Here is a 26,742-nt window from a genome sequence, read left to right on the forward strand (position 1 = left end):
ACGAGGTCAAGAGATTGAGACCATCCTGGTCAACACGGTGAAACCCCGTCTCTACTAAAAATACAAAAAACTAGCTGGGCACGGTGGCACATGGCTGTAATCCCAGCTACTCAGGAGGCTGAGGCAGGAGAATTGCCTGAACCCAGGAGGTGGAGGTTGCAGTGAGCCGAGATCATGCCATTGCACTTCAGCCTGAGTAACAAGAGCAAAACTCCGTCTCAAAAAAAAAAAAAAAAAAAAAAGAATTAACTCAGGAAAGCTTGGTTGGTTTAACATCTGAAAACCAACTAATATAATACACAGTAACAGAGGCCGGGTGTGGTGGCTCACGCCTGTAATCCCAGCACTTTGGGAGGCTGAGGTGGGTGGATCACGAGGTCAAGAGATCGAGACCATCCTGGTCAACATGGTGAAACCCCGCCCCTACTAAAAATACAAAAAATTAGCTGGGCACGGTGGCGCGTGCCTGTAATCCCAGCTACTCAGGAGGCTGAGGCAGGAGAATTGCCTGAACCCAGGAGGCGGAGGTTACAGTGAGCCAAGAAAGCGCCATTGCAATCCAGCTTGGGTAACAAGAGCAAAACTGTCTCCAAAAAAAAAAAAAAAAAAAATACACAGTAACAACAGAATGGAGGATAATAGAGAAACAATTTTTGGCAAAACTCAGCACCCTTTTATAATAAAAAATACTCAGAGAACTAGGAATAGGAGGAAATCCCTTCAACCTAAGAAAGAGCTTTTATTTATTTATTTATTTATTTTTAACTTAGAGACAGTCTTGCTCTATGGCCTGCAATCAAAGCTCACTGTAGTCTCCAACTCCTAGCCTCAAGCAATTTTCTTGCCATAGGTTCCCAAAGCACTGAGATTACATAGAGTTTACGCGTCAGAGCATCCAGCCAGAAAGAACTTTCATGAAACATCCACAGCTTGGTCTTCAGATCTCTACTACACACACACACACAAAAAGAAAAGACCCACAGCTAACATCATACTTAGTGATAAAAGACTGAAAGCTGGCTGGGTGTGGTGGCTCACACCTCTTATCCCAGCACTTTGGGAGGCTGAGGCAGGAGGATCAGTTGACAGCAGGAGTTCAAGATCATATAGGGTAACATGGCGAGACTCCGTCTTTACAAAAAATAAAGATAAAATAATTAGGCCGTTCCCTCTCCAGTCTGTGCCTCCAAGATGACAAAGAAAAGAAGAAACAATGGTCGTGCCAAAAAGGGCCATGGCCACATGCAGCCTATTCGCTGCACAAACTGTGCCCGATGCGTGCCCAAGGACAAGGCCATTAAGAAATTCGTCATTTGAGGCCTGGCGCGGTGGCTCACGCCTATAATCCCAGCACTTTGGGAGGCCGAGACGGGTGGATCACGAGGTCAAGAGATTGAGACCATCCTGGTCAACATGGTGAAACCCTGTCTCTACTAAAAATACAAAAATTAGCTGGGCATGGTGGTGCACCCCTGTAGTCCCAGCTACTCGGGAGGCTGAGGCAGGAGAATTGCTTGAACCTAGGAGACGGAGGTTGCGGTGAGCCGGGATCGCGCCACTGCACTCCAGCCTGGGTAACAAGAGAGAAACTCCGTCTCAAAAAAAAAAAAAGAAAGAAAGAAATTCGTCATTTGAAGTACAGTGGAGGCTGCAGCAGTCAGGGAGATTTCTGAAGCAAGCTTCTTTGATGCCTATGTGCTTCCCAAGCTGTATGTGAAGCTACAGTACTGTGTGAGTTGTGCAATTCACAGCAAAGTCAGGAATGGATCTCGTGAAGCCCGCAAGAACAAACACCCCTGCCACCCCGATTTAGAACTGCGGGTGCTGCCCCACGACCCCCACCGAAACCCATGTAAGTAAGGAACTGAAGACTGAAGACAGACTATTCTCTGGAGAAAAATAAAATGGAAATCGTACTTAAAAAAAAAAAAATTAGTCCAGGCACAGTGGGCTCACGTCTGTAATTCCAGCACTTTGGGAAGCTGAGGCAGGCGGATCACCTGAGGTCAGGAGTTTGAGACCAGCCTGGCTAACATAGTGAAACCCCATCTCTACTAAAAATATAAAAATTAGCTGGGCATGTCGGAGGGCACCTGTAATCCCAGCTACTTAGGAGGCTGAGGCAGAAGAATCACTTGAACCTGGGAGGCAGACGTTGCAGTGAGCCGAGATCGCGTCACTGCACTCCAGCCTGGGCGACAGAGTGAGTAAGACTCTGTCTCAATAAAAAACAAATAAATAAAACTCAACTCAAAATGAATAAAGGACTTTAATTAAACTTAAGCGCTAAAACTAGGCCAGGCACTGTGGCTCATGCCTGTAATCCCAGCACTTTGGGAGGCTAAGGAGGGTGATCACCTGAGGTCAAGAGTTTGAAACCAGTCTGGCCAACATGGTGAAATCCCGTCCCTACTAAAAAAATACAAAAATTAGACAGGCATGGTGGTGGGTACCCAAAATCCCAGCTACTCAGGAGGCTGAGGCAGGAGAATCACTTGAACCCAGAAGGCAGAGCCTGCAGTGAGCCAAGATTGCAGCACTAAACTCCAACCTCGGTGACAGAGCAAGACTTGTCTCAAAAATAATAATAAACAGTCTCTATTCAACATATGCTTTATGCTGGTCATCCTATCAGGCTCTTTATTTACTTGTCTTTTCTCTCCCTCACTTTTTGTGGAGAATGAGGTCTTGCCATATTGCCCAGCAGCTCTGGAACTCCTGGGCTCAAGCTATCCTCCCACCTCTGCCTCCCTAAGAGCTGGGATTACAATTTTAAGCCACCACGCCCCAGCCTCATATACATTTTATTTTATTTATTTATTTATTTTGGAGACAGAATCTCACTCTGTCACCCAGGCTGGAGTGCAGTGGCGTGATCTCAGCTCACTGCAACCTCCGCCTCCCAAGTTCAAGCAATTCTCCTGCCTCAGCGTCCTGAGTAGCTGGGATTACAGGTACCTGCCAACATGCCCAGCTAATTTCTGTAGTTTTAATAGAGATGGGGTTTCCCCATGTTGGCCAAGCTGGTCTCAAACTCCAAACCTCAGGTGACCCACCCGCCTTGGCCTCTCAAAGTGCTGGGATTACAGGCGTGAGCCACCATGCTCAGCCTGAAAAATATTTTTTAAATGGGTAAAAAATAGCTTCAAGTATCTACTTCTAAATTTAAAGTTGTATATGTGAAATGCAGGTATACTGTTTCTCCATTTTGTACAGTTTTTTCAAGACATCGAAATTGGACATAAAATAAAACAAGGATGGTGGGTGACAAAACACAAAATGATACATCAGTCCTTCATTTCTTTATATTAATATATTCTATCCCATTAAAGCCAGGTTCAAATTTGTTTAGTGAAGAGGTCATCTTAATATAAAAGAAAGGAAAAAAACACTATTTTTTGACTGAAATGCAGTGGCACAATCTTGGCTCATTGCAACCTCTGCCTCCCAGGTTCAAGTGAGTCTCATGTCTCATCCTCCTGAGTAGCTGGGATTACAGCCACCTGTCACCATGCCTGGCTAATTTTTATATTTTCAGTAGAGACAAGATTTCACCATGTTGCCCAGGCTGGTCTTGATCTCCTTGCCTCAAGTGATCCTCCCGCCTTGGCCTCCCAAAGTGCTGGGATTACAGGCGTAAGCCACCATGCCTGGCAATTTTAAAATACGCATAGGGAAGACTTACCATTGAAACCAGGAGGTGTCAGAAAGGGTCAACATATTTAAATCACAAGGTTGGCCATTTTGAGATAAGAACAAATAACAAGTGTGAACAAATAGCCATCTCTATTCTGAACAGCTCTGATTCTCTGAAGCCATGGCAAACCACAGCATAGGTTAACTGGTAAAGCTTTTGTGATTAGGTGATGTTTGCAAGTTTGTGTGAATCTGCATTTTTCTAGGGAAAGGGTCCAAAGCTACTTCAGATCCTTGGATGGACAGCACATTGTAAATGTCCAATTAATATTTGTTGAAAGAATAAATGAAGGGAATCCACAGCAGGTAACGGCCAGTGCAACATCCAACACTGCCTCTTCGGTTTTACCTTTTGTCACCTTCAAACTCCAGAATCATTCCAAGAGTGGATCAAGCATTCTGCTGCAATTAACTAAGGCACGAAAATAGGGTTTGTGTGAATTTGCCAATTTACGCAAACTTCCTGAACAGCCAAACTCAGTGGCTCATGCCTGTAATCCCAGCACTTTGGGAGGCCGAGGTGGGCTGATCACTAGAGGTCAGGAGTGAGACCAGCCTGGCCAACATGGTGAAACCCCATCTCTACTAAACATAAAAATTAGCCAGGTGTGGTGGTGCGCACCTATAATCCCAGTTACTCAGGAGGCGGAGACAGATCACTTGAACCCAGGAGTCCAAAGTTGCAGTGAGTCAAGCTGCTCTAGTCTGGGTGACAGAGCAAGACGCTGTCTCAAAAAAAAAAAAAATTTCCTGGAACTAAATAAAAAGAACTTGCATTCTAGCCTATGATTGGTCCATTCTAGGATCTTCATTTGCATAAGGCATCAATCCACACCAGCCTTGGATTGGCCTCTAATTGGCTGTGAGCCAGCCCTTCATTTACATAGGATATAACCAATGGGAGACCTCTAGAGGGTGTTTGAAGCCCAGAAGACTTTGCTACCAGGGATCCGCAGCCACTTCCTCAGGCCTGCTCCCATTCTGTGATGTGTACTCTAGCTTCAGTTGCCTTCCACTTCAATAAATTTATGCTTTCATTGCTTGTTCATGCATGATGTTCAATTATTTCTTCAACATGCCAAACACCCACCCAGTAACACAACGACTTTCTGTAACTGTTTTTCTGAACAAAACTTCATACTTATAACAAAGGGTCTTACCAAGATTGGCAAATCCATCCTGAAGGGCCCATAATCGAGCCCAGGGGGCAGGGGCAGGCTCCTCAGGTTCTTGGTCCTCAGGTTCTTGGTCCTCAGGAATAGAATAGAGTTCCTGAGTGGACACTGTCTCTAAGGAGCTCAGTGTCCCAGAGCTGGAGTGAGAGGACTGGCTTGAGTTTGGCACAGTGCTGGTAGAGGAGCTGGATGTGCCCTGGGACTGTGAGGAGAAGCCTTGGGACTGGGTAGCACTGCCCTGGGGCTGTGAACAGGCACTGCTGCCATGGGATTGCTGAGCCTCCATATCCGTCTCTCGAGACATCACAACCTCAAAAAGGAAGTGTCCAACAAGAAAGGTGAGTTTCAAGGCACAAGACTTAAAAAGAAAATGATGGGCATACTACAACAGCAAAAGAAAAGAAAAAAGAAAAAAAACCCAGGGCAAACATGCTCTCCAAAAATTAAAAGTCTTGACAGTCCAGACCTATAGTTCTTCTGGGCTGAGCTTTTCACCAGATCATGGTCACCAGATCAGTTTTTTGTCTGACAGCCATAAAAAACAAGGGAAAAACAAATTATTTGAAGTTTACAAATAAGTAAAAAGCAATAAAATTGAGCTAGAGGGGTTCATAAAAGCTTACATTTGCCCAAATTTTTAAAATTAAAACTAAATAAAAAATGTATTGATATACTCAACACTAAATTTAAATTTCATATATATAGTTGTCAATTTAATGATGCTTCTATTTAACAAATTTTATAGACTTTCTGTGAAAGCAATTCAAAAGAAATCTACTTCCTCCAAGTCCTTATACAATCATTCTGGTTTTCACTTTCAGTACAGTATTCAACTGTACAGAATCACATGAGATATTTAATGCCTTATTATGAAATAGGCCAGGTGATGGGGCGCAGTGGCTCACCTGTAATCCCAGAACTTTGAGAGGCCGAGGCAGGCAGATCACCTGAGGTCAGGAGTTCAAGACCAGCCAGGTCAACATAGCAAAACCCTGTCTCCACTAAAAATACAAAAATTAGTGGGGTGTGGTGGCGTACACCTGTAGTCCCAGCTACTCGGGAGGCTGAGACAGGAGAATCGCTTGAGCCCAGGAGATGGAGGTTGCAGTGAGCTGAGATGGCGCCACTGCACTCCAGCCTGGATAATAGGAGTGAAACCCTGTCTCAAAATAAATAAAAAAAATAGCCTGGGTGTGGTGGTTCACGCCTGTAATCCCAGCACTTTGGGGGGCCCAGGTGGGCAGATCACCTGAGGTTGGGAGTTCAAGACCAGCTTGACCAACATGGAGAAAACCCATCTCTACTAAAAATACAAAATTAGCTAGGCATGGTGGCACATGCCTGTAATCCCAGCTACTCAGGAGGGTGAGGCAGGAGAATCACTTGAACCCAGGAGGCGGAGGTTGCAATGAGCCAAAATCGCACCATTGCACTCCAGCATGGGCAACAAGAGCAAGACTTCGTCTTAAAAATAAATAACTAAAACAAAATAAAATAAAAAAATAAAATAGGCTAGGTGCAGCAACTCACACCTGTAATCCCAAAACTTTGGGAGGCTGAGGTAGAAGGATTGCTTGAGGGCAGGTGTTTGAGACCCCACCTCTACAAAAAATAATAATAATAATAATAATAATTTTTGTGTTAGATAATTTTGGCCAACTGTAGCCAAATGTAAGTGTTCTTGAGGAAGGAGACCCTTAATCCTCTTAAGCTTCTAAGAGCCCTTCCCCCTAGACTTCTACATTGCATTTCAGTAGGAGAAGTAAAGGCTGGCAGACCCAGGCCCCACCCTTTATCACACTCCAATAGGTCGCAGCCTTGGTATGGAGGAATCTTTCCGGAAGGCATTGTTTGTTTGTTTTTTTTGAGACAGAGTTTCGCTTTTGTTACCCAGGCTGGAGTGCAATGGCACGATCTCGGCTCACCGCAACCTCTGCCTCCTGGGTTCAGGCAATTCTCCTGCCTCAGCCTCCTGAGTAGCTGGGATTACAGGCATGCGCCACCATGCCCAGTTAATTTTTTTGGATTAGTAGAGACGGGGTTTCACCATGTTGACCAGGATGGTCTCGATCTCTTGACCTCGTGATCCACCCGCCTCGGCCTCCCAAAGTGCTGGGATTACAGGCTTGAGCCACCACGCCCGGCCCGGAAGGCACTGTTTTTACTTACACCCCATCAAACCCCCAACTAAGTCATATACCCTATACCTACTTCATGGATCAAGACCCTTTAACATGTAATTTCTAGAGTTGTAAGCCTTTAAAAGGGCAAGGATTTTCTCTGATGGGGAGTTCCGCTGTTAGGCAACTATGCTATTAGGCATCCATGTAGCAGCTGCTCCAGGCTGAATAAATCACCCCTTCCTTTCCAGTTCGGTGTTTGAGAAGTTTGTTTTGCGGCCTTTCCTGCTACATTCTGAGCACATTTAAAGTAGGCTAGGATAAACTATGTTTGGTATGTTAGGTGTATTAAATGTATTTTCAATTTAACAATATTTTCAACCTAGAATGGGCTTATTTAGACGTAATGTCATTAAAGTTGAGGAGCATCTGTGATTTTTGGAAAGAGAAAGAAGACAAATAATCAGTTGACTTGGAGTAGAAGCAAGTCAAAAAGAAATTGTAAAATAACCTGCTGCATTACTCCAAAGGGTCCATTTACATAAAATGTCACTGGTACCCTTTTCCCCCCACGCTTGCTCCTAAAGGGAAACACACCTGTTCGTTCAATCTAGATTCCCTGACACCTAAGGAATCAACTACTTAATGAGGCACAACACAAAGGAAGACAGTTCTAAACAACTCCACCTATCCCTTTGTGATGCTAAGTAACTATAGGGCTCATCTTTTCAGCCTCCTAAATGCCCTTCCTGCCTTGATGGAATCTTGCAGGAACCATTCTTTTATAAACTGGAGACCATAACAGAGTCTCCCCACCTTGTCTTAGAATTAATCTGATGGGGCCGGGCGCAGTGGCTCACCCTGTAATCCCAGCACTTTGGGAGACTGAGGTGGGTGGATCATGAGGTCAGGAGTTCAAGACCAGCCTGGCCAAGATGGTGAAACCTCGCCTCTCTAAAACAACAAAAATTAGTGAGGTGCAGTAGCAGGCACCTGTAATCCCAGCTACTCAGGAGGCTGAGGCAGGAGAATTGCTTGAATCCAGGCGGCAGAGATTGTAGTGAGCCGAGATCACGCCACTGTACTCCAGCCTGGGTGACAGAGTAAGACTCTATCTCAAAAATAAAAAAGAAAAAGAAAAAAAGAATTAACCTGATGGGCAGGTAGGCTCTCATAACAGGCTGGGTGCAGTGGCTCACACCTATAATCCCAGCACTTTGGGGGCCAAGGCAAGGACCTCGTGATCCGCCCGTCTCGGCCTCCCAAAGTGCTGGGATTACAGGCGTGAGCCACCGCGCCAGGCCGGGGCCATTAATAAATATAAGGATGACTTGAAAAAAGCATTGCAAAACCACATAATTTAAGACTTACTGATTTTTTTTTTTGAGACAGTCTCACTCAGTCACCCAAGCTGGAGTGCAGTGGTGCAATCTTGGCTCACTGCAACCTCCACCTCCTGGGTTCAGGCAATTCTCCTACCTCAGCCTTCCAAGTAGCTGAAATTACAGGCACACACCACAATGCCTGGCTAATTTGTATACTTTTTTTTAGTACAGACAGGGTTTCACTGTTTTGGCCGGGCTGGTCTCGAACTCCTGACCTCAGGTGATCCACCCACCTCAGCCTCCCAAAGTGCTGGGATTATAGGCATGAGCCATCAAGCCTGGCCCTGAATTGATTATTTCTTATGAAAACTTCTGAATTTTCCACTTAATATTTCAGATCCCAGCTGACCATTGGTAACTGAAACTACTATTGCTGATAAGGAGGGACTACCCCCCCGACTGTATTTACAAAGCTTTCAAGATACAAAGGTTCTGCCAGGTGTGGTGGCTGATGCCTGTAATCACAGCACTTTAGGAGGCCAAGGCAGGTGGAATGGCTCGAGCCCAGGAATTCGGGACCAGCCTGGGCACCATGGTAACACCCAGTGTCTACAGAAAACACAAAAAATTAGCTGGGCATGGTGGTATACACCTGTAATCCCAGCTACTTGGGAGGCTGAGGTAGGAGGATCACTTGAGGCTAGGAGGTTGAGGCTGCAGTGAAGCGTGATTGAGCCTGCACTCAAGCCTGGGCAACAGAGCGAGACCCTGTCTCAAGGGGAAAAAAAAAAAAAGATACAAAGGTTCTGATGAGTTTTCTTTAAAACATACCAGGAAGGCAATACCACAACTGAGTAAGCTGCTCCAGGGCCTGCTGGTCTAATACTACCTCAGCCAGGCTGAGTCTTCCCCACAGCTTTTTGAGCAAGACAGGACAAACTGGAGAAAATGTGTCAACAAGTTGCTATGAGAGATTAGAGACAAGCGGATCAGACACTTGAATCAAACTGTGCATGACTTCAGGTAGATCACAACTTCTCTAAGCCTGTTTTCTCATCTGAAAAACAGTAGACAGATGGTGAGGATTAAGTGAAGTGATGCATGTAATACTCCCCACACCCATCCACACTTGCTATCTGGGAGATATTATTATTGGAAAGCCATGTAGAGTAGTGAGTAAAAAACCAAAGCGAGGGCAGCAAAACTCCAGGACTATAAACAGAAGCCGAGTCCCAAAACCTATAAAACTACAAGAAGAAAACACTGGAGAGGCCAGGCACGGTGGCTCACGCCTGTAATCCTAGCACTTTGGGAGGCCAAGGTGGGTGGATCACCTGAGGTCAGGAGTTCAAGAACAGCCTGGCCATCATGGTGAAACCCCATCTTTAAAAAAAAAAAAAAAAAAAACACCGGAGAAGTGCTTCAGGACATTGTCTGAGCTCAGGTTTTTTGCATAAGACCTCAAAAGCACAGGCAACTAAAGCAAAACAGACAACTGGGGTTTCATCAAGTTAAAAAGCTTCTGCACAGCAAAAGAAACAAGCAACAAAGTGAAGAGACAACCCACAGAATGGGAAAAAACATTGGGAAACTAGCTATCTGACAAGGAATGAATAACCAGAATATATAAGGAGATGAAATAACTCAACTGCAAAAAGACAAATAATCCAATCTAAGAAAAGGGCAGGCCGGGCACAGTGGCTCACTTCCGTAATCCCAGCACTTTGGAAGGCCGAGGCAGGTGGACGTATCTGTAATTCCAGCACTTTTGGGAGGCTGAGGCAGGTGGATCACATGAGGTCAAGAGTTCAAGACTAGCCTGGCCAATATGGCAAAACTGCATCTCTATTAAAAATACAAAAAATTAGCTGGGCATGGTGGCTCATGCCTGTAGTCCCAGTTACTTGGGAGGCTGAGACATGAGAACTGCTTGAACCCAGGAGACGGAGGTTGCAGTAAGTTAAGATCGCACCACTGCACTTCAGCTTAGGTGGAGCAATCTCAACACTTTGGGAGACCTAGGCAGGAGGGTCATCTGAGGTCGGGAGTTTAAGATCAGCCTGACCAACATGGAGAAACCCCGTCTCTACTAAAAATACAAAATAAGCCGGGCGTGGTGGCGAATGCTTGTAATCCCAGCTACTAGGGAGGCTGGGGCAGGAGAATCGCTTGAACCCAGGAGACAGAGGTTGCGGTGAGCCGAGATTGCGCCATTGCACTCCAGCCTGGGCAACAAGAGCAAAACTCTGTCTAAAAAAAAAAAAAAAGAAAGAAAAAGAAAAGAATATGTGTTTATCATCACTGAACTGTATACTTTAAAATGGTACAAATGGCAAATCATATATGTATATTTTATATCACAAATAAGTAATTAAAAAAAAAAAAATCCAGAGGACTTACAAGTGAAACACCATCTTTTTTTCAACTAGAAAACCTGAGTTCGAAGGAGGACTGATGTCCTCCTACCCACTCCTGGCCACCCCATCCCATACACTTAGGGACACCTGCAGAACATCCTCCTACACAGCTCAGTGCGTTTCCAGTTCCTGCAGCGCCCAGTAGCTAAGACTGGTCTCTCTGTAAGTATTTTAGATACTGAACCTAAAGAATGGCAATGATTACAAACATCTGTAGAACTTTTTACAAAGTAGCTTCGTTCTAATATTGAAGAACACAACTCTGTTCCTTCTTATCCTGTACGTTGAGGCCTGTTTCAGCTTGTAAGTAACACGGGAAGTGAACTTCACCTCGAGGATGATCTACTAAAAAGGAAGAGAGTCGCCCACACACTCCCCCTTCAGCTCAAAAATACAAACAAAGCAAAGCTCAGGAGACTCCCCTCGCACAAAACGCTGAGGATGGGATTCGAACCACCTAACACCCAACCGAAGTTCCCCATATGACTCACCGCGTGAGCCCACCTGGAACCCCACACTCTCCGCAGCCTCAGCCAGCTGAGTGGCGCTAAACCTGCAGATACAAACTCCACCCTCAGCCAATCAAAACGCCCTCCCCTGCCGCCGGACCAATCAGAAGCAGCAGATGTGGCCGTCCGGCGTCGCCTCAATGCCTCCTGGGAGTTGTAGTTTAAAAGGCAGAGCGGAACTCAGAACCCAGGTTCCCCTCGGTTGATCCCGCCCCCTCGACTCCCCAGCCAATCAGCAGCATTAGTCTGGTTGGCCGCTCTCTCTGCTTTTCCCCACGAGTGACCGCGGCTAGATAGGCAGTCGGCCAGATGTGGCGGCGGAGAGTTGGGGCTTTGCTCCGGGTGTGGGGGTTTTGGCCGACAGGGGTTCCCGAAAGGAGACCGCTAAGCTGCGATGCTGCGTCGCAGGCGGGAAGCAATTCGCCCCGCTGTTGGAACTGCGGCAGCCCGGGGGGCCCCGGGCGGGAGAACGGGTTCTTCTGCCCACAGTGCCGAGCGCTCCAGGCACCTGACCCCACTCGAGACTACTTCAGCCTCATGGACTGGTACGAGCAACGTTTTCCGAAAACCTGCCTGAGCAAGAGAGACGTCGGGGGCTGGCCTGCGAGAGGGGAGGGCGGATCTGGCTTGCGGAAGAGAAGGCGGAACTAATAGGGGGCCGGAGGTCTGGAGAGCAGGCGTTAGAGAAGTGTCTTGATTTCTCAGGAGGAAATTGAGAGGCGGGGACTGAGGGATGCAGCGTTGAGGTGTGGAGAAGGGAGAGGAACGGGACTGGAGGGGCGGGCACTGAAGTTAGAGGAAATAGGGGGGCCGAGGCTACTGGGGAGGGAGATTCGAGGGGCGGTACCGACGAGAAAGGTTAGGAGAAGTCGAGGGGCGGAGTTTGAGGAAAGGGTACTTGAGGGCCAGGGCCTGGGAGACTGGAAGACTTGGTAGTGTCTGGAAGGTTTAAAGTTGGGTTGATGTTTTTAAGAAAGGACTGCAGAAGGCTCGCGCCTGTAATCCCAGCACTTTGGGAGGCCGAGACGGGTGGATCACCTGAGATCAGGAGTTCAAGACCATCTTGGTCAACATGGTGAAACCCCATCTCTAATAAAAATACAAAAAATTAGCTGGGTGTGGTGGTGCGCGCCTGTAATCCCAGCTACTCAGGAGGCTGAGGCGGGAGAATGGTTTGAACCCGGGAGGCAAAGATTGGAGTGAGCTGAGATGGTGCTACTGCACTCCACCCTGGCAACAGAGTGAGACTCCATCTCAAAAAAAGAAAAAAAGGACTGCAGAAGTGTGGTCCAAGATTGGGGAGTAAAGCATGAAAAGCTTAATATTGTGGGCGAGGCCTAAGGGAAAAGTGAGAATTGGAGGGAGAGGGTCCAATACATGGTTTTTTTCCCCTGAGGCTGAGGATCTTGGAGAGATGGGGCAGTGTGGACACAGCTGAACTGGTAAGGAAATAGGACAGATTTTGGGAGTAGAAAGTGAAAGGGGTTGGATTAAAATAAACTGGGAGACAGGGATAAGGGGACCTGAACTGTGGAAAGACAGGGTGGTATTTAAAAAAAAAATTATTCAGTAACATTAGTTCAAGCACCGAAGGAAGACTTTCTTCAAGACCATCTTGTAAAGGGACCACTGCAATAGGGTCTTGCAGTGGGGGAGAGAGATTGGTCTCAACTCCAAAAACAGCATGCCCAGGAGGGAATTTGTAGAATTTGTAGCCAAGGAGCAGAGTAAGCGGGATTCTGACTAAACCGACTTAACAGGATTCTTGCTAAAGACAGGCCAGGGTGCTCAGATACTTCCTGGAGGATGGTAGAGGATGAAGAATCTAATCAGAGATCTAGGATGATAAAATATGAGGATTGAAAATTGTAGCTAAACTGACTTAGCAAGGTTCTTTGCCAAAACTGGATTATACAAGAAAGCACACAGCTGGGCCTAGGAGAAGGTCCGGAAATCTGACTAAAGTTTGGCCAAGCAAAGAATCTTTGTCTGTGTAATTTAGGAATGTCCCTTTCCCTTAACTATGGGATCTGCCCCCACCAGTCACTGAACATGTATGAGGAGCTGCAATAACACTGATCTTTAAGTTCCTCAGCATCCCCGTCTTGCTCTCACCTCAAGGTCCTTGCTCTTGGAATTCTACCTGGATGACTCGGTTCTGATCTTTGATTACTCATCATCATTCCGGTTTCAGCTTAATGCCATCTCTTTGTCCATTACATCTGCTACCCTCTCTGACTCTGCTCTGTGTCCCTTCATAGCACCTACTACTTTTTGAAATTATCTGTTTATATGTTTAGTGCATCTTCCCCCTAAGAGCAAGAACCAGGCTCGTGGTAGACAAATCTTTAAATATTTGTCGCATAAATTTCATTTCCCCATTTCCTTCCAGTGACTGTTCCTTCAGAGTTGATACTGTGAAGCTCCAGCGCAGGTACCAGCAACTGCAGCGTCTTGTCCACCCAGATTTCTTCAGCCAGAGGTCTCAGGTAGCTTATTGGCCAACCCCAATAATCCCCAAATATGTGTGCATACCAGGTGGCAGTGGTCTTGTGGCTACGTGATTATCAGGGACGGAGCTGGAAAATCAGCTCTATCTGCCCATGGCAGTCTGAGCCCAGCCTGCCAGACCCAGAGCTCTCATTCACTCACAGCTTTTGTCTGACTTCCCAGATAACTTAAAACCTATCGTCTGAATATAAAGACACCTCATCCCACACCAGCTCTACTTAACCACTTCCTTAGGTGCCTGCCCATCAGCATATTATAACGTTTTGTGGGCTGGGCGCAGTGGCTTATGCCTGTAATCCCAGCACTTTGGGATGCCAAGGTAGGCAGATCACTTGAAGTCAGGAGTTCAAGACTAGCCTGGCCAACATGGTGAAACCCTGTCTCTACTAAAAATACAAAAATTAGCCAAGCACAGTGGCACACACCTGTAGTCCCAGCTACTCAGGAGGCTGAAGCAGGAGGATCACTTGAACATGGGAGGCGGAAGTTGCAGTGAGCTGAGATTGTGCCACTGCACACTCCAGCCTGAATGAAAAAAGACTTTGTGATTTGGATGGTAATAGTACTATCTTCATCTCCACTAACAGACTGAAAAAGACTTCTCGGAGAAGCATTCAACCCTGGTGAACGATGCCTATAAGACCCTGCTGGCCCCCCTGAGCAGAGGACTATACCTTGTAAGGTGATTTCCCAACCCTTCTCTGCATGACATCCTGATGCCCATTATAGCATAGGACAGCTGTGTCCCCTTGATTCAGCAGAAGAGTGCTTGAGGTCGGGCATGGTGGCTCATACCGGTAATCCTAGCACTTTAGGAGACTGAGGTGGTCAAATCACTTGAGCCCAGGAGTTCAAGAACATTCAGGGCAACACAAGAAGACCTCATCTCTACATAAAAATACAAAAATTAGCTGGGCATGGTGGCACACACCTGTAGTCCCAGCTCCTCTGGAAGCTGAGGCAGGAGGATCACTTGAGGCTTGGAGGTCGAGGCTACAGTCAGCTGTGATTGTACCACTGCACCCTCTTGAAAAAAAAAAGAAGTCCAGGGACCCAATGGTATTTAGCCTCAAAGCATAAATATAATTTTCTTTGAATATTCTCTGTGAATATTACTTGCCTCAACTGCATTTTTTAAACTGTGATTTTCTATCTATTTTTTTATGAATTTCAAGGATTTGATGATGGTAACTTTTAGTTAAGAGTGATTTTCAGGCCAGGCGCAGTGGCTCACACCTGTAATCCCAGCACTTTGGGAGGCCGAGGCGGGTGGATCACAAGGTCAAGAGATCGAGACCATCCTGGTCAACATGGTGAAACCCTGTCTCTACTAAAAATACAAAAAATTAGCTGGGCATGGTGGCGCGTGCCTGTAATCCCAGCTACTCAGGAGGCTGAGGCAGGAGAATTGCCTGAACCCAGGAGACGGAGGTTGCGGTGAGCCGAGATCGCGCCATTGCACTCCAGCCTGGGTATCAAATGCAGAACTCTGTCTCAAAAAAAAAAAAAAAAAAAAGCGATTTTCTGGGCCAGGCGCAGTGGCTCACGCCTATAATCCCAGCACTTTGGGAGGCCGAGGCAGGTGGATCACAAGGTCAAGAGATCGAGACCATCCTGGTCAACATGGTGAAACCCTGTCTCTACTAAAAATACAAAAAAAATTAGCTTGGCATGGTGGTGTGCGCCTCCAGTCCCAGCTACTCGGGAGGCTGAGGCAGGAGAATTTTCCTGAACCCAGGAGGCGGAGGTTGCAGTGAGCCAAGATCGCGCCATTGCACTCCATCCTGGGTAACGAGCGAAACTCCGACTCAAAAAAAAAAAAAAAAAAAAAAAAAAGAGTGATTTTCTTGTATGCTTTTTTTTTCTTCTCAAGAGTATCTTAGACTCTAGAAAATCTTAGAATTGAATAGAATCTTTACAAACATCTAGTTCAACCTCTGAGTGGAGGGATGACTACCCCAAGGTCACACCAAGGTTACACAGTTTCAGATAGCATAAGTGGGAATTCCATCCCAGCATTTCTGTTTCAGTCCAAGCTTTGGACAAGTCTAAGCTCTTTCATTATTGGGACAGTTCCAGTTTTATCTGAGTGGTATTATTTCCTAAGGGATGAGTAGGATTTACATCATTCTGCCCATAGTTTCTTCAACTTATTTTTCTTACTTTCTGCCCCAATAGCTAAAGCTCCATGGAATAGAGATTCCTGAAAGGACAGATTATGAAATGGACAGGCAATTCCTTATGGAAATAATGGAAATCAATGAAAAACTCGCAGAAGCTGAAAGTGAAGCTGCCATGAAAGAGATTGAATCCATTGTCAGAGGTGAAAGATAAACAGCACTGAATAGATTTCATTGCTATTATGAACACTTGTCCAAGGATAAGTGAAAAATGAATGTAAAGAGTACGTAATGGGCCAGGTGCAGTGGCTCACGCCTATAATTCCAGCACTTTGGGAGGCTAAGGCAAGTGATCACCGGAGGTCGGGAGTTTGAGACCAGCCTGGCCAACATGGTAAAACCCTGTCTCTACTAAAAATACAAAAATTAGCCAAGCATGGTGGCACATGCCTGTTGTCCCAGCTACTCAGGAGGCTGAGGCAGGAGAATCGCTTGAACCCACGAGGCAGAGGTTGTAGTGAGCCAAGATCACACCATTGCACTCCAGCCTGGGCAACAGTGCAAGACTCCATCTCAAAAAAAAAAAAAATACAAAAACTAGCCAGGCATGGTGGCACATGTCTGTAATTCCAGCTACTTGGGAGGCTAAGGCAGGAGAATCACTTAAACCTGAGAGGTGGAGGTTGCAGTGAGCCAAGATTGGGCCACTGTACTCCAGCCTGGGTGACAGAGGAAGACTCTCTCAAAAAAAAAAAAAAAAAACCAATACATAATGGTCATCTTAGTGATTTAGTACGGATTTTGGTTTTAGTTTGGTTTTGCTCACAGTGAAACCAATTTTGTCTGGAGGTTAAACTTGAAACATCTCTAACACTATGGAAGATAGCCTTAAACCAAGAATGTAATCACATTTTGCAGATTGCAGTGATCTTTTGTACATGTGATAACACTTAAAGATTATTATTATCTCGAACAAGGAAAATGGGCTTCAGAAGTTAACAGAAATGCCCAAGGTTACACAGCAACTGTACAGCTGGCAAAGATTGAAACCCTAGTAGTATGATCCCATATTGCTTTGTAGTCCACTGGATTCCATAGTTTATCAATCACAGTTCTCAACAGAACCAATAGGATGGATGGATGGATGGACGGATGGATGGACGGACGGACGAACGAACGAACGACAGATGGACAGATAGATAGATGTTTGTTTATTTTAAGGAATTGGCTCACATAATTGTGGGGGCTGGCACATCTAAAATCTATAGGGTAGGGCTGGGCATGGTGGCTCATGCCTGTAATCCCAGCACTTTGGGAGGCCGAGGAGGGCAGATCACTTGAATCTAGAAGTTCAAGACCAGCCTGGGAAACATGGTGAAACCCCATCTCTAAAAAAAATATTAAAGCTTCAGCCAAGGGCTGGGCACGGTGGCTCACACCTGTAATCCCATCACTTTGGGAGGCTGAGGCAGGTGGATCACAAGGTCAAGAGATCAAGACCATCCTGGCCATGCTGAAACCCAGTCTCTAGTAAAAATGCAAAAATTAGCTGGGCGTGGTGGCACATGCCTGTGGTCCCAGCTACTCAGGAGGCTGAGGCGGAAGAATTGCTTGAACCCAGGAGGCGGAGGCTGCAGTGAGCCAAGATTTTGCCACTGTACTCCAGCCTGGTCACAGAGCAAGACTCCATCTCAAAAAAAAAAAAAAAAAAAAAGAACTTCAGCCAAGCATGATGGTGCACACCTGTGGTCCCAGCTATTCAGGAAGCTGAGGTGGGAGAATAACCTGTGCCTGGGAGGCAGAGGTTGCAGTGAGCTGAGATCACGCCATGCACTGCAGCCTGAGTGACCCTGTCAAACACAAAAAAATTATAGGGTAGACCAGCAGGCTGAAAGTCTAGGCAGGATTTCTGTGTTAGAGTCTTGTTAGAGAATTCCTTTCTAGAAAACCTGTTTTTGCATTTAATGCCTCTGCTTGATTGGATGAGGCCTCTCCCCACATTGTGCAGAGTAACATCCATTACCTAAAGTCAACTGATTGTAAATGTTAATCACATCTACAAATACCTTTACAAGATCATCTAAACTAGTTGGTTTTTGTTTTCTTGAGATATGGTCTCACTCTGTCACCCAGGCTAGAGTGCAGTGGTATAGTCACCGCTCACAGCAGCCTCAAGCCATGAGCTCAGGTGATCCTCCCACCTCAGCCTCTTGGGTAGCTAGGACTATAGGCATGCACCACCATGCCTGGGTAATTTTTTGTGTCTTTTATAGAGATGGGGTTTTGCCATGTTGCCGAGGCTGGCTTCGTACTCCTAGGTTCAAAGTGATCCACCTGCCTCAGTTTCCCAAAGTGCTGGGATTACAGGCATGACTCAGTGCACCTGGCATAGATCCATGTTTGATCAAACAATTGGACACCATAGCCTAGCCAAGTTGACACATAAAATTGACCATTCCACCTAGAAGAGACTCCAAGGTTCTCTGTTAGACTATATTCAATTATGTACTTTCACAAATATTTGTAGTGTGCCTACTACAAATAGTCAATCACTGGTGCATGACACTAAGGAGACAGCAGGGAACAAGAAAGACTGTGCCTTCGAGTTTATATATGTCAACAGTGCCCAAAATGGAACTCCTGAGTGTCTCCCCTCCCCACTTTTCCCCTAAAAATTCGGTTCCTCTTAGGCACAGTGGCTCACGCCTATAATTCCAGCACTTTGGGAGGCCAAGATGGGTGGATCATGATGTCAGGAGATCAAGACCATCCTGGCTAATACACTGAAACACCCCCTCTGTGCTAAAAACAGAAAAAGCCAGGCATGGTGGCACGCGCCTGTAGTCCTAGCTACTCCGGAGGCTGAGGCAGGAGAATTGCTGAACCTGGGAGGCAGAGGTTGCAGTGAGCAGAGATCACGCCACCGCACTCCATCCTGGGCGACAGTGAGATTTCATCTAAAAAAGAAAAAAATCAGGCCGGGCTCAGTGGCTCATGCCTATAATCCCAGCACTTTGGAAGGCTGAGGTGGGCGAATCACCTGAGGGTCAGGAGTTTGAGACCAGCCTGGCCAAAATGGTGAGACCCCATCTCCAAAAAAGAAAAATCTGTTCGTCTTCCAGTGTTCCCTAAGTGAATGACACCAGTTGCACAAGTATAAATTTTGAGGAGTCCTTAACAACGTTATTCTTCCTTACACCAATAGTGAATCTATTAGGTCTGAAAGAGCTGACTTAAAATTGTCTCAAACTGATACACCCATCTCTATTTTCACTGCCACCAGCCTTTTCCAAGCTACCATTCACTGTCCCCTGGACAATTGGAGTAGCTTTGCAATGGTCTGTCTGTACTTCAGGCCCCATCTAACAAATCCCTGCACTGTCACTGGAATCTTTTTGAAACCCAAATCTTTTTTTTTTTATTGAGACAGAGTCTCACTCTTGTTGCCCAAGCTAGAGAAAAGTGGAGAGATCTCAGCTGACTGCAACCTTCGCCTCCCAGTTTCAAGCTATTCTCCTGCCTCAGCCTCCCAAGTAGCTGAGACTACAGGTGTGTTCCACCATGCTCGGCTAATTTTTGTATTTTTTTGGTAGAGACAGGGTTTCACCGTTTCCCAGGCTGGTCTCAAACTCCTGACCTCAGGTGATCCATCCATCTCAGCCTCCCAAAGTGCTGGGATTACAGGTATGAGCCACCAAGCCAGGCCAAAACCCAAATGTAATCACTACTCTTGTCCTTATTATTTGTTTTTTGTTTTCTTTTGAGGCGGAGTCTCATTCTGTCACCCAGGCTGGAGTGCAGTGGCGTGATCTCAGCTCAGAACAACCTCCACCTCCCAGGTTAAAGCACTTCTGCCTCAGCCTCCCAAACAGCTGGGACTATAGGCATAGACCGCAACGCCTGGCTATTTTTCGTATTTTAGTGGAGATGGGGTTTCACTGTGTTGCCCAGGCTGGTCTCCAACACCTAAGCTCAGGCAATCTGCCCACCTTGGCCTCCCAAAGTACTAAGATTACAGACATGAGCCACCACGCCCAGCCTACTCTTGTCCTTGTTTAAATTGGCCAGGTATGGTGGTTTACACCTGTAATCCCAGCACTTTGGCAGGCTGAAGTGGGAGGATCACCTGAGCCCAGGAGTTCAAGACTAGCCGAGTCCACATAGCAAGACCGCATCTCGATAAAAAATTTAAAAATTAGCCAGATGTGGTGGCACATCCCTGTAGTCCCAGCTACTTGGGAGGCTGAAGCAAGAGGATCATTTGAGCCCAGGAGGTGGAGACTGCAGTGAACCGTGTTTGCCCTGCTGCACTCCAGCTTCAGCAACAGAGCAAAACTCCATCTCAAAAAAAAAAAAAGAAAGAAAGAAAAAACTTTAAGTGGCTTCTCACTACTCTAAAACTCTTTAGCATGCCTTACAGGGCCCTACATGGCCTGACCTCTGCTTCTCTCCATTTTGCCCCCTCCACTCCAGCCACACTGATCACTTCCCATTCCTCATCTGTACTAGGTAGCCTCCTACCCTATGGCTTGTTGCTTCTGCCTGAAACCCTCCTCTCCTCTATCCCATTTAAGTTAACCCCTCCTTCTTCAGATCTGCAGGCAATCATCACTTCCTCAGAGAAGGCTTTTTTTTTTTTTTTTTTTTTTTTTGAGACGGAGTTTCACTGTTGTTACCCAGGCTGGAGTGCAATGGCGTGATCTCGGCTCACCGCAACCTCCGCCTCCTGGGTTCAGGCAGTTCTCCTGCCTCAGCCTCCTGAGTAGCTGGGATTACAGGCACGCGCCACCATGCCCAGCTAATTTTTTGTATTTTTAGTAGAGACGAGGTTTCACCATGTTGACCAGGATGGTCTCCATCTCTTGACCTCGTGATCCACCCGCCTCAGCCTCCCAAAGTGCTGCTGGGATTACAGGCGTGAGCCACTGCACCCAGCCTAGAGAAGCCTGTTTTAACCATTAGTAGTGGCTATCTCTTTTTTTTTTTTTTTTTTTTTTTGAGACAGAGTCTTGTTCTGTCGCCAGGCGCCAGGCTGGAGTGCAGTGGTGTGATCTCAACTCACTGCAACCTCCCCCTCCCAGGTTCAAGCAATTTTCCTGCCTTAGCCTCCCGAGTAGCTGGAACTACAGGTGCGCGCCACCATGCCCAGCTAATTTTTGTATTTTTAGTAGAGACGGGGTTTCAACATGTTGGCCAAGATGGTCTTGATCTCTTGACCTCGTGATCCGCCAGCCTCTGCTTCCCAAAGTGCTGGGATTACAGGTGTGAGCCACCATGCCCAACTGGCTATCTCTTTTGTAGGACTAATCAGTTATAACTTTACTGTTCTATGTGACATTAATTGATCAATATCAGCCTCCCTCATTAGACTGGAAGTTCTGCAGAAGGAGAAATCATGTCCACTTTTTGCTTCCCTCACATCCTCAGCTCACAGAAAAGTACTTAGAGTTTAAAAGGGACTTGGTAAGTATTTACTAAATGAGCAAATAATCATGAGAAAAGACCTTTAAGCAGTAAAATAGAATTTGTGGTGAGGGGACTGTCAGCTGGTGATATGTTGACTGCCTTAGAGCTGGGTGGTAGGGAGAAGAGAAACTCAGAAATTGCAGTCAGAGGGCTCAGTTACACAATTTTAGACGGCAGGGGAGCATGAAGGTCTGGAGTGAGAACAACATGCTACTGATTTTGTGTGATCTTGAGCAAATGACTTTATTCCTCTGAGCCTCAATTTCCTCATCTGTAAAGGGAGATAATACTAGTACTGACTGTTGCAGGGATTAAGTTAAATAAGATAAAGCGTGTAAAACACTTACTCTGGGCCAGATTCCGTGTCTCATGCCTGTAATCCCAGCACTTTGGGAGGCCTCGATGGGTGGATCACCTGAGGTCAGGAGTTCAAAACCAGCCTGACCAACATGGCGAAACCCCATCTCTACTAAAAATACAAAATTAGCCGAGCATGCCTGTAATCCCAGCAACTCTAGAGGATGAGGCAGGAGAACTGTTTGAACCCGGGAGGCGGAGGTTGCAGTGAGCTGAGATCGTGCCATTGCACTCCAGCCTTGGCAACGAGAGTGAAATTCCATCTCAAAAAATATATATATATAAATAAAAAAAATACAAAAAACCTCCCACTGCTTCACTTGACTAGCCTTAAAAAAAAAAAAATACAAAAAACACTTATTCTAGCCCTATAGTAAACATTTGACTGAGCAATTCACTAACCTTAATTTAGATTAATTCCTAAATTTTTTTCTGTAAGGTACCTGCTACAGCCCAGGTAAAACGAATGTTCAAGGGCATAGAGCTAGTTAATTTTAGGGTCAGGGCTTAAGAACCTCAAGGTTCCTAGTCTGTTATTGTTTTGTGTACACCACATTGCTACCTGAGAGGTGAGTTTCAAACATTGGACCAGGAGTCAAGTGACTTGGATTCCGTTCCCAGCTCTTCCATTAATTTCCCCAATACCTGTCATTGCCTACCTTGGGGATATAGTGTATGTGACAGTGCTTCGAAAGAAGACACCATATAAATGACTCATACTATTTATGTCTGAAAAATGCAATTATTGGAAAATTCCTCATTTTCTAACAAGGAAATGAGAAGAAATATGAGATAGCTGCTTCTTTATTTTGTTTGGCATCTTCTCTCTTATGACACAACATAACGTAAATATTTTCATTTTTCTGAAAGGCTATACAGTTTGCAAGTGGTTGCCGGAATCACTTTGCTGTGCTTTACTCATAGGTGTTCCCAGCATGTTAATTTTCCCCTTGCTGAAATCTTGAAGACTCAGACTGTTTCGTGGAGATAATCAAAGCATATCCTTGTCCTTTTTTTTTTTTTTACTGATTCTATAGCCATTTTATAAGCCTTGGTGATTGCTCCTCAGACCTTTTGTAGGTAGAAAAACATTGTTAGTAGGGTCAATCAAAGTTGTGCTAAACAGCAGCTGCTGTCATACATAGAGAGACAAAGGTTATGAAGCTTACTCTTGAATCCAAACTTCCTTCTTTGTTGTGTTCAAACCAGCAAGATTACAAAATATTGTCTTCATATTATGAGTCTATTTCAGTGGAAAAATTAAGAGATTGGTTTTCTCTTTCAGCAAAACAGAAAGAACTTACTGACAATGTGAACAGTGCTTTTGAACAAGGTACTTTCTTCTTTTCTTGACTTTCTTAAATAAGGAAAGAAATTTCAAGCATTGAGGCATAGCCATTCATTCGATAACTAGCTATTATATATCCTCCTATGATAGGTATATGGGGAGATATGAAATACTTATGAATCTACATTTCTGCCTTTAAGGAATGCCTTTAAGAATCTACATTTCTTTTAGTATTAACTTACAAAATTTTTTTAAAAAAAGATAAATAAATAAAAAGAATCTACATTTCTGCCTTGCTAGAGAAACAAACTATCAAAAAAGTGATCCGGGTGCAGTGACTCATGCCTGTAATCCCAGCACTTTGGGAGGCTGAGGTAGGCAGATGACTTGAGGTCAGGAGTTTGAGACCAGCCTAGCCAATATGGTGAAACCCCATCTCTACTAAAAATACAAAAATTAGCTGAGTGTGGTGGCATATGCCTATAGTCCCAGGTACTCAGGAGGCTGAGGCAGGAGAATCGCTTGAACCCATTAGGCAGAGGTTGCAGTGAGTTGAGATCACACCACTGCACTCCAGCCTGGGCAACAGAGTGAGGCTCCATCTCAAAAAAAAAAAAGAAGAGGGAGGCTGGATGTGGTGGCTCACACCTGTAATCCCAGCACTTTGGGAGGCCAAGGCGGATCATTTGAGGTAAAAAGATGGAAACCATCTGGCCAACATGGTAAAACCCCATCTCTACTAAAAACAAAAATTAGCTGGGTGTGGTGGCAGGCGCCTGTAGTCACAGCTACTCAGGAGGCTGAGGCAGGAGAATCGCTTGAACCTGGGAGGCAGAGGTTGCAGTGAGCTGAGATCGGGCCACTGCACTCCAGCCTGGCGACAGAGTAAGACTCTGTCTGAAAAAAAAAAGAAAAAATTGCTGGTCAGGTATGTTTCTTGGGAACTGTAAGCCCCCTGAAGGCAGCTCTGTTCCTCAGCACCTGGCATAGAGGAAGCATCCAGTGCATCCACATCCTCCTCAGTATACCATTACATGTGATAGGGAGAAACTTTTAAAACCCAACCTTCCCCTGCTTTTTTTTTTTTTTAAGAGACAGGGTCTCACTCTGTCACCCAGCCTGGAGTACAGTGGTGCGGTCATAGCTCACTGCAACCTCGGACTCCTGGGCTCAAGGGATCCTCTCACCTCAGCCTCCCTAGTAGCTGGGACTACAGGCACGTGCCACCATGCCCAGCTAATTTTTTTTTTTTTTTTTTTTTTTTTTTTGAGACAGAGTTTAGCTCTTGTTACCCAGGCTGGAGTGCAATGGCTTGATCTCGGCTCCCCGCAACCTGCGCCTCCTGGGTTCAAGCAATTCTCCTGCCTCAGTCTCCCGAGTAGCTGGAACTACAGGCATGCGCCACCATGTCCAGCTAATTTTTGTATTTTTAGTAGACACGGGGTTTCACCATGTTGACCAAGATGCTCTCGATCTCTTTACCTCGTGATCCACCCGCCTCGGCTTCCCAGAGTGCTGGGATTACAGGCGTGAGCCCAGCTAATTTTTTTATTATTATTATTTGGTAGAGACAGGGTCTTGCTTTGTTGCCCAGGCTGGTCTTCAGTTCCTGAACTCAAGCCATCCTCCTGCCTCAGCCTCCTAAAGTGCTGGGATGGCAGGTATGAATGAGCTCCGGCACCTAGCCCCACCACTCATTTATTATTCCTTGGGACTGTCCTGAAGAGAATCAACTTCTCTAATTTATGTGACTCCTGTACACATGCTATTACCCACCCCGCAGTCCATTTAGTTTATCTCTTTGTCTCCTTAACAATCCAGATGTTAAAAAAAATCCAGATGTTCTCCCGCTTCATTGCTCAGACTTACTGAGGAATTAATGGGCCCTCCAGACCATGGAGCTCCACTTACATACGGCTTCCCTAGTCATCGGGGTTGGTTTTATTCTGAAAGCCTGACTTCCATGTCTCTGTCTCTTTCAGATGACTTTGAAGAAGCCAAGGAAATTTTGACAAAGATGAGATACTTTTCAAATATAGAAGAAAAGATCAAGTTAAAGAAGATTCTGCTCTAATCGTTAATAGTTCAAAGTTTGAAAAATAAAGTTCTTGTATATTTCTTTCTGGCTTCTGCTAATTGGTAGTAGATAAGCTTTAACCATTTATATTGTCTTAATTAAGCCTGTGGTTCAGGCATTAATGGATGGCAAAGTTTGTCCTGTGGGAAGAAACACAGCCTAGTCAAGAGCTTGGGTGATCAGTTCTTCATCTGACACTTGATATATGACCCCAGTGTAGACTAATGGATGAAGAGGTGGAGATGGGGCCAATTTGAGGCCCTACAAAGAGGGGTCCAAAAACTTTTTTCTGCAAAGGCCTGGTAGTGAATATTTTCAGCTTTGTGGACTATATTAGGAGTCCCCAACCTGTTAGGAACTGGGCCACACAGCAGGAGTTGAGTGGCAGGTGAGCAAGCAAGCGAGCATTACCGCCTGAGCTCCGCCTCCTGTCAGATCCACTGTGCCCTTAGATTCTCATAGGAACATGAACCCTATTGTGAACTGTGCATGTGAGGGATCTAAGTTGCATGCTCCTTGTGAGAACTAATGCCTGATGATCTGAGCTGGAACAGCTTCATCCCAAAACCATCCTCCCCCACCGTTCCCATCCATGGAAAAACAGTCTTCCATGAAACCACTCCCTGATGCCAAAAAGGCTGGGGATGCTGGACTAATCTCTGTTGTGTCAAGTTTCCATATGCAAGCCTGGAGCCTGAAAGTCTGAAGTCCTGCCAGCTCCATCTACTATCTCCCACCCCCTGCCTGCATTCGCCATTGTCCCTGATTCCCCCGGGCGGGCAGAGCTTCCCCGGACAAGCCCCTCACCCAACCCTGCCATCTTAACCGTTCTTATGATAATGTAAATACCTCTCACCAACACTGCCATTGTAACTGTTCTTATGAGAATGTAAATACCTCTCACCCAACACTGCCATCGTAACTGTTATGATAATGTAAATACCTCTCACCTAACCCTGTCATTGTAACTGAACTTGTGGTCATGTATACTCCTTGCCCCTACCCCCCACCAGTGTAACTGAACTTACTCTGCAACACTCCCGCCCCCCAAAACTACCCAAACCTATAAAACCAACTCCTATCCCACTGCCCTTTGCTAATGCCCTTTTCTGCCTTAGCCCACCTGCACTCGGGTGAATAAACAGCCATGTTGCTCACACAAAGCCTATTTGGAAGGTCTCTTCATTCAAAACACGCGTTTTTCAACATGTTGTAACTGCTATTCTGCCACTGAGACACAAAATCAGCATAGACAATATGAAAACAAATGGACAGGGCTGTGTGCCAAAACAGGCAATGAGCCAGATTTGGCCGTGACTCTGCCAACCTCTGCCTAAGTTCCACAACTTTCTAATGGCATGAACTTCCTCCCTAAAATAGGTAGTCCCCTTTGTTACTGTGGCCTTGGGGCATTCTGTGTGGTAACAAGCAAGGCCACCTAAGAGTCTCTTTGTTCTAAATTTCAAACTGTAGCAAATATTATCAAGAATTAATCTGGGGCCGGGCACGGTGGCTCACGCCTGTAATCCCAGCACTTTGGGAGGCTGAGGCGGGTGGATCACTTGAGGTGAGGAGTTCAAAACCAGCCTGTCCAACATGGCGAAAACCCGTCTCCACTTAAAATACAAAATTAGTCGGGCATGGTGGTGCATGCCTGTAATCCCAGCTACTCGGGAGGCTG

General features: G+C 45.8%; 2 protein-coding genes across 9 annotated transcripts in view; one reads left to right on the plus strand and one right to left on the minus strand.

The window, feature by feature from the left end:
* Positions 1-11,313, minus strand: part of CHEK2 (checkpoint kinase 2) — a 50,451-nt gene extending 39,138 nt beyond the window's left edge. The window contains exons 1-3 of one of the 3 annotated variants that reach the window (XM_012464925.2): positions 11,225-11,313; positions 9,148-9,373; positions 4,857-5,181 (exon numbers count right to left, since the gene is read on the minus strand). In XM_012464925.2, coding sequence (XP_012320348.1) covers positions 4,857-5,175 — 319 coding nt within the window. In that variant the 5' untranslated portion in view covers positions 5,176-5,181; positions 9,148-9,373; positions 11,225-11,313. The remainder of the gene's footprint in view (positions 1-4,856; positions 5,182-9,147; positions 9,374-11,224) is intronic. The other 2 variants (XM_012464927.3, XM_012464924.2) reach the window with 2 other exon arrangements.
* A 174-nt stretch (positions 11,314-11,487) lies between these two features.
* On the plus strand, positions 11,488-25,102 carry HSCB (HscB mitochondrial iron-sulfur cluster cochaperone). 6 transcript variants are annotated; one of them, XM_012464929.3, is made up of 6 exons: positions 11,510-11,787; positions 13,635-13,731; positions 14,341-14,430; positions 15,932-16,076; positions 22,982-23,029; positions 24,967-25,102. In XM_012464929.3, exons 1-6 carry the CDS (start codon positions 11,552-11,554, stop codon positions 25,056-25,058), a joined length of 708 nt encoding a protein of 235 aa, XP_012320352.2. In that variant the 5' UTR covers positions 11,510-11,551; the 3' UTR covers positions 25,059-25,102. The 6 variants fall into 6 exon arrangements, with proteins under 6 accessions (XP_021521862.2, XP_012320352.2, XP_021521861.2 ...); XM_021666186.2 differs by lacking the exon at positions 15,932-16,076 and having other exon boundaries at positions 14,341-14,435; XM_012464930.3 differs by lacking the exon at positions 22,982-23,029.
* The last annotated feature ends 1,640 nt before the right edge of the window (positions 25,103-26,742 follow it).

The sequence above is a fragment of the Aotus nancymaae genome, unplaced genomic scaffold, assembly GCF_030222135.1.
Source record: "Aotus nancymaae isolate 86718 unplaced genomic scaffold, 86718_ANA_hifiasm-v0.15.2.pri h1tg000076l, whole genome shotgun sequence".
Classification (NCBI taxonomy): Eukaryota; Metazoa; Chordata; class Mammalia; order Primates; family Aotidae; genus Aotus; species Aotus nancymaae.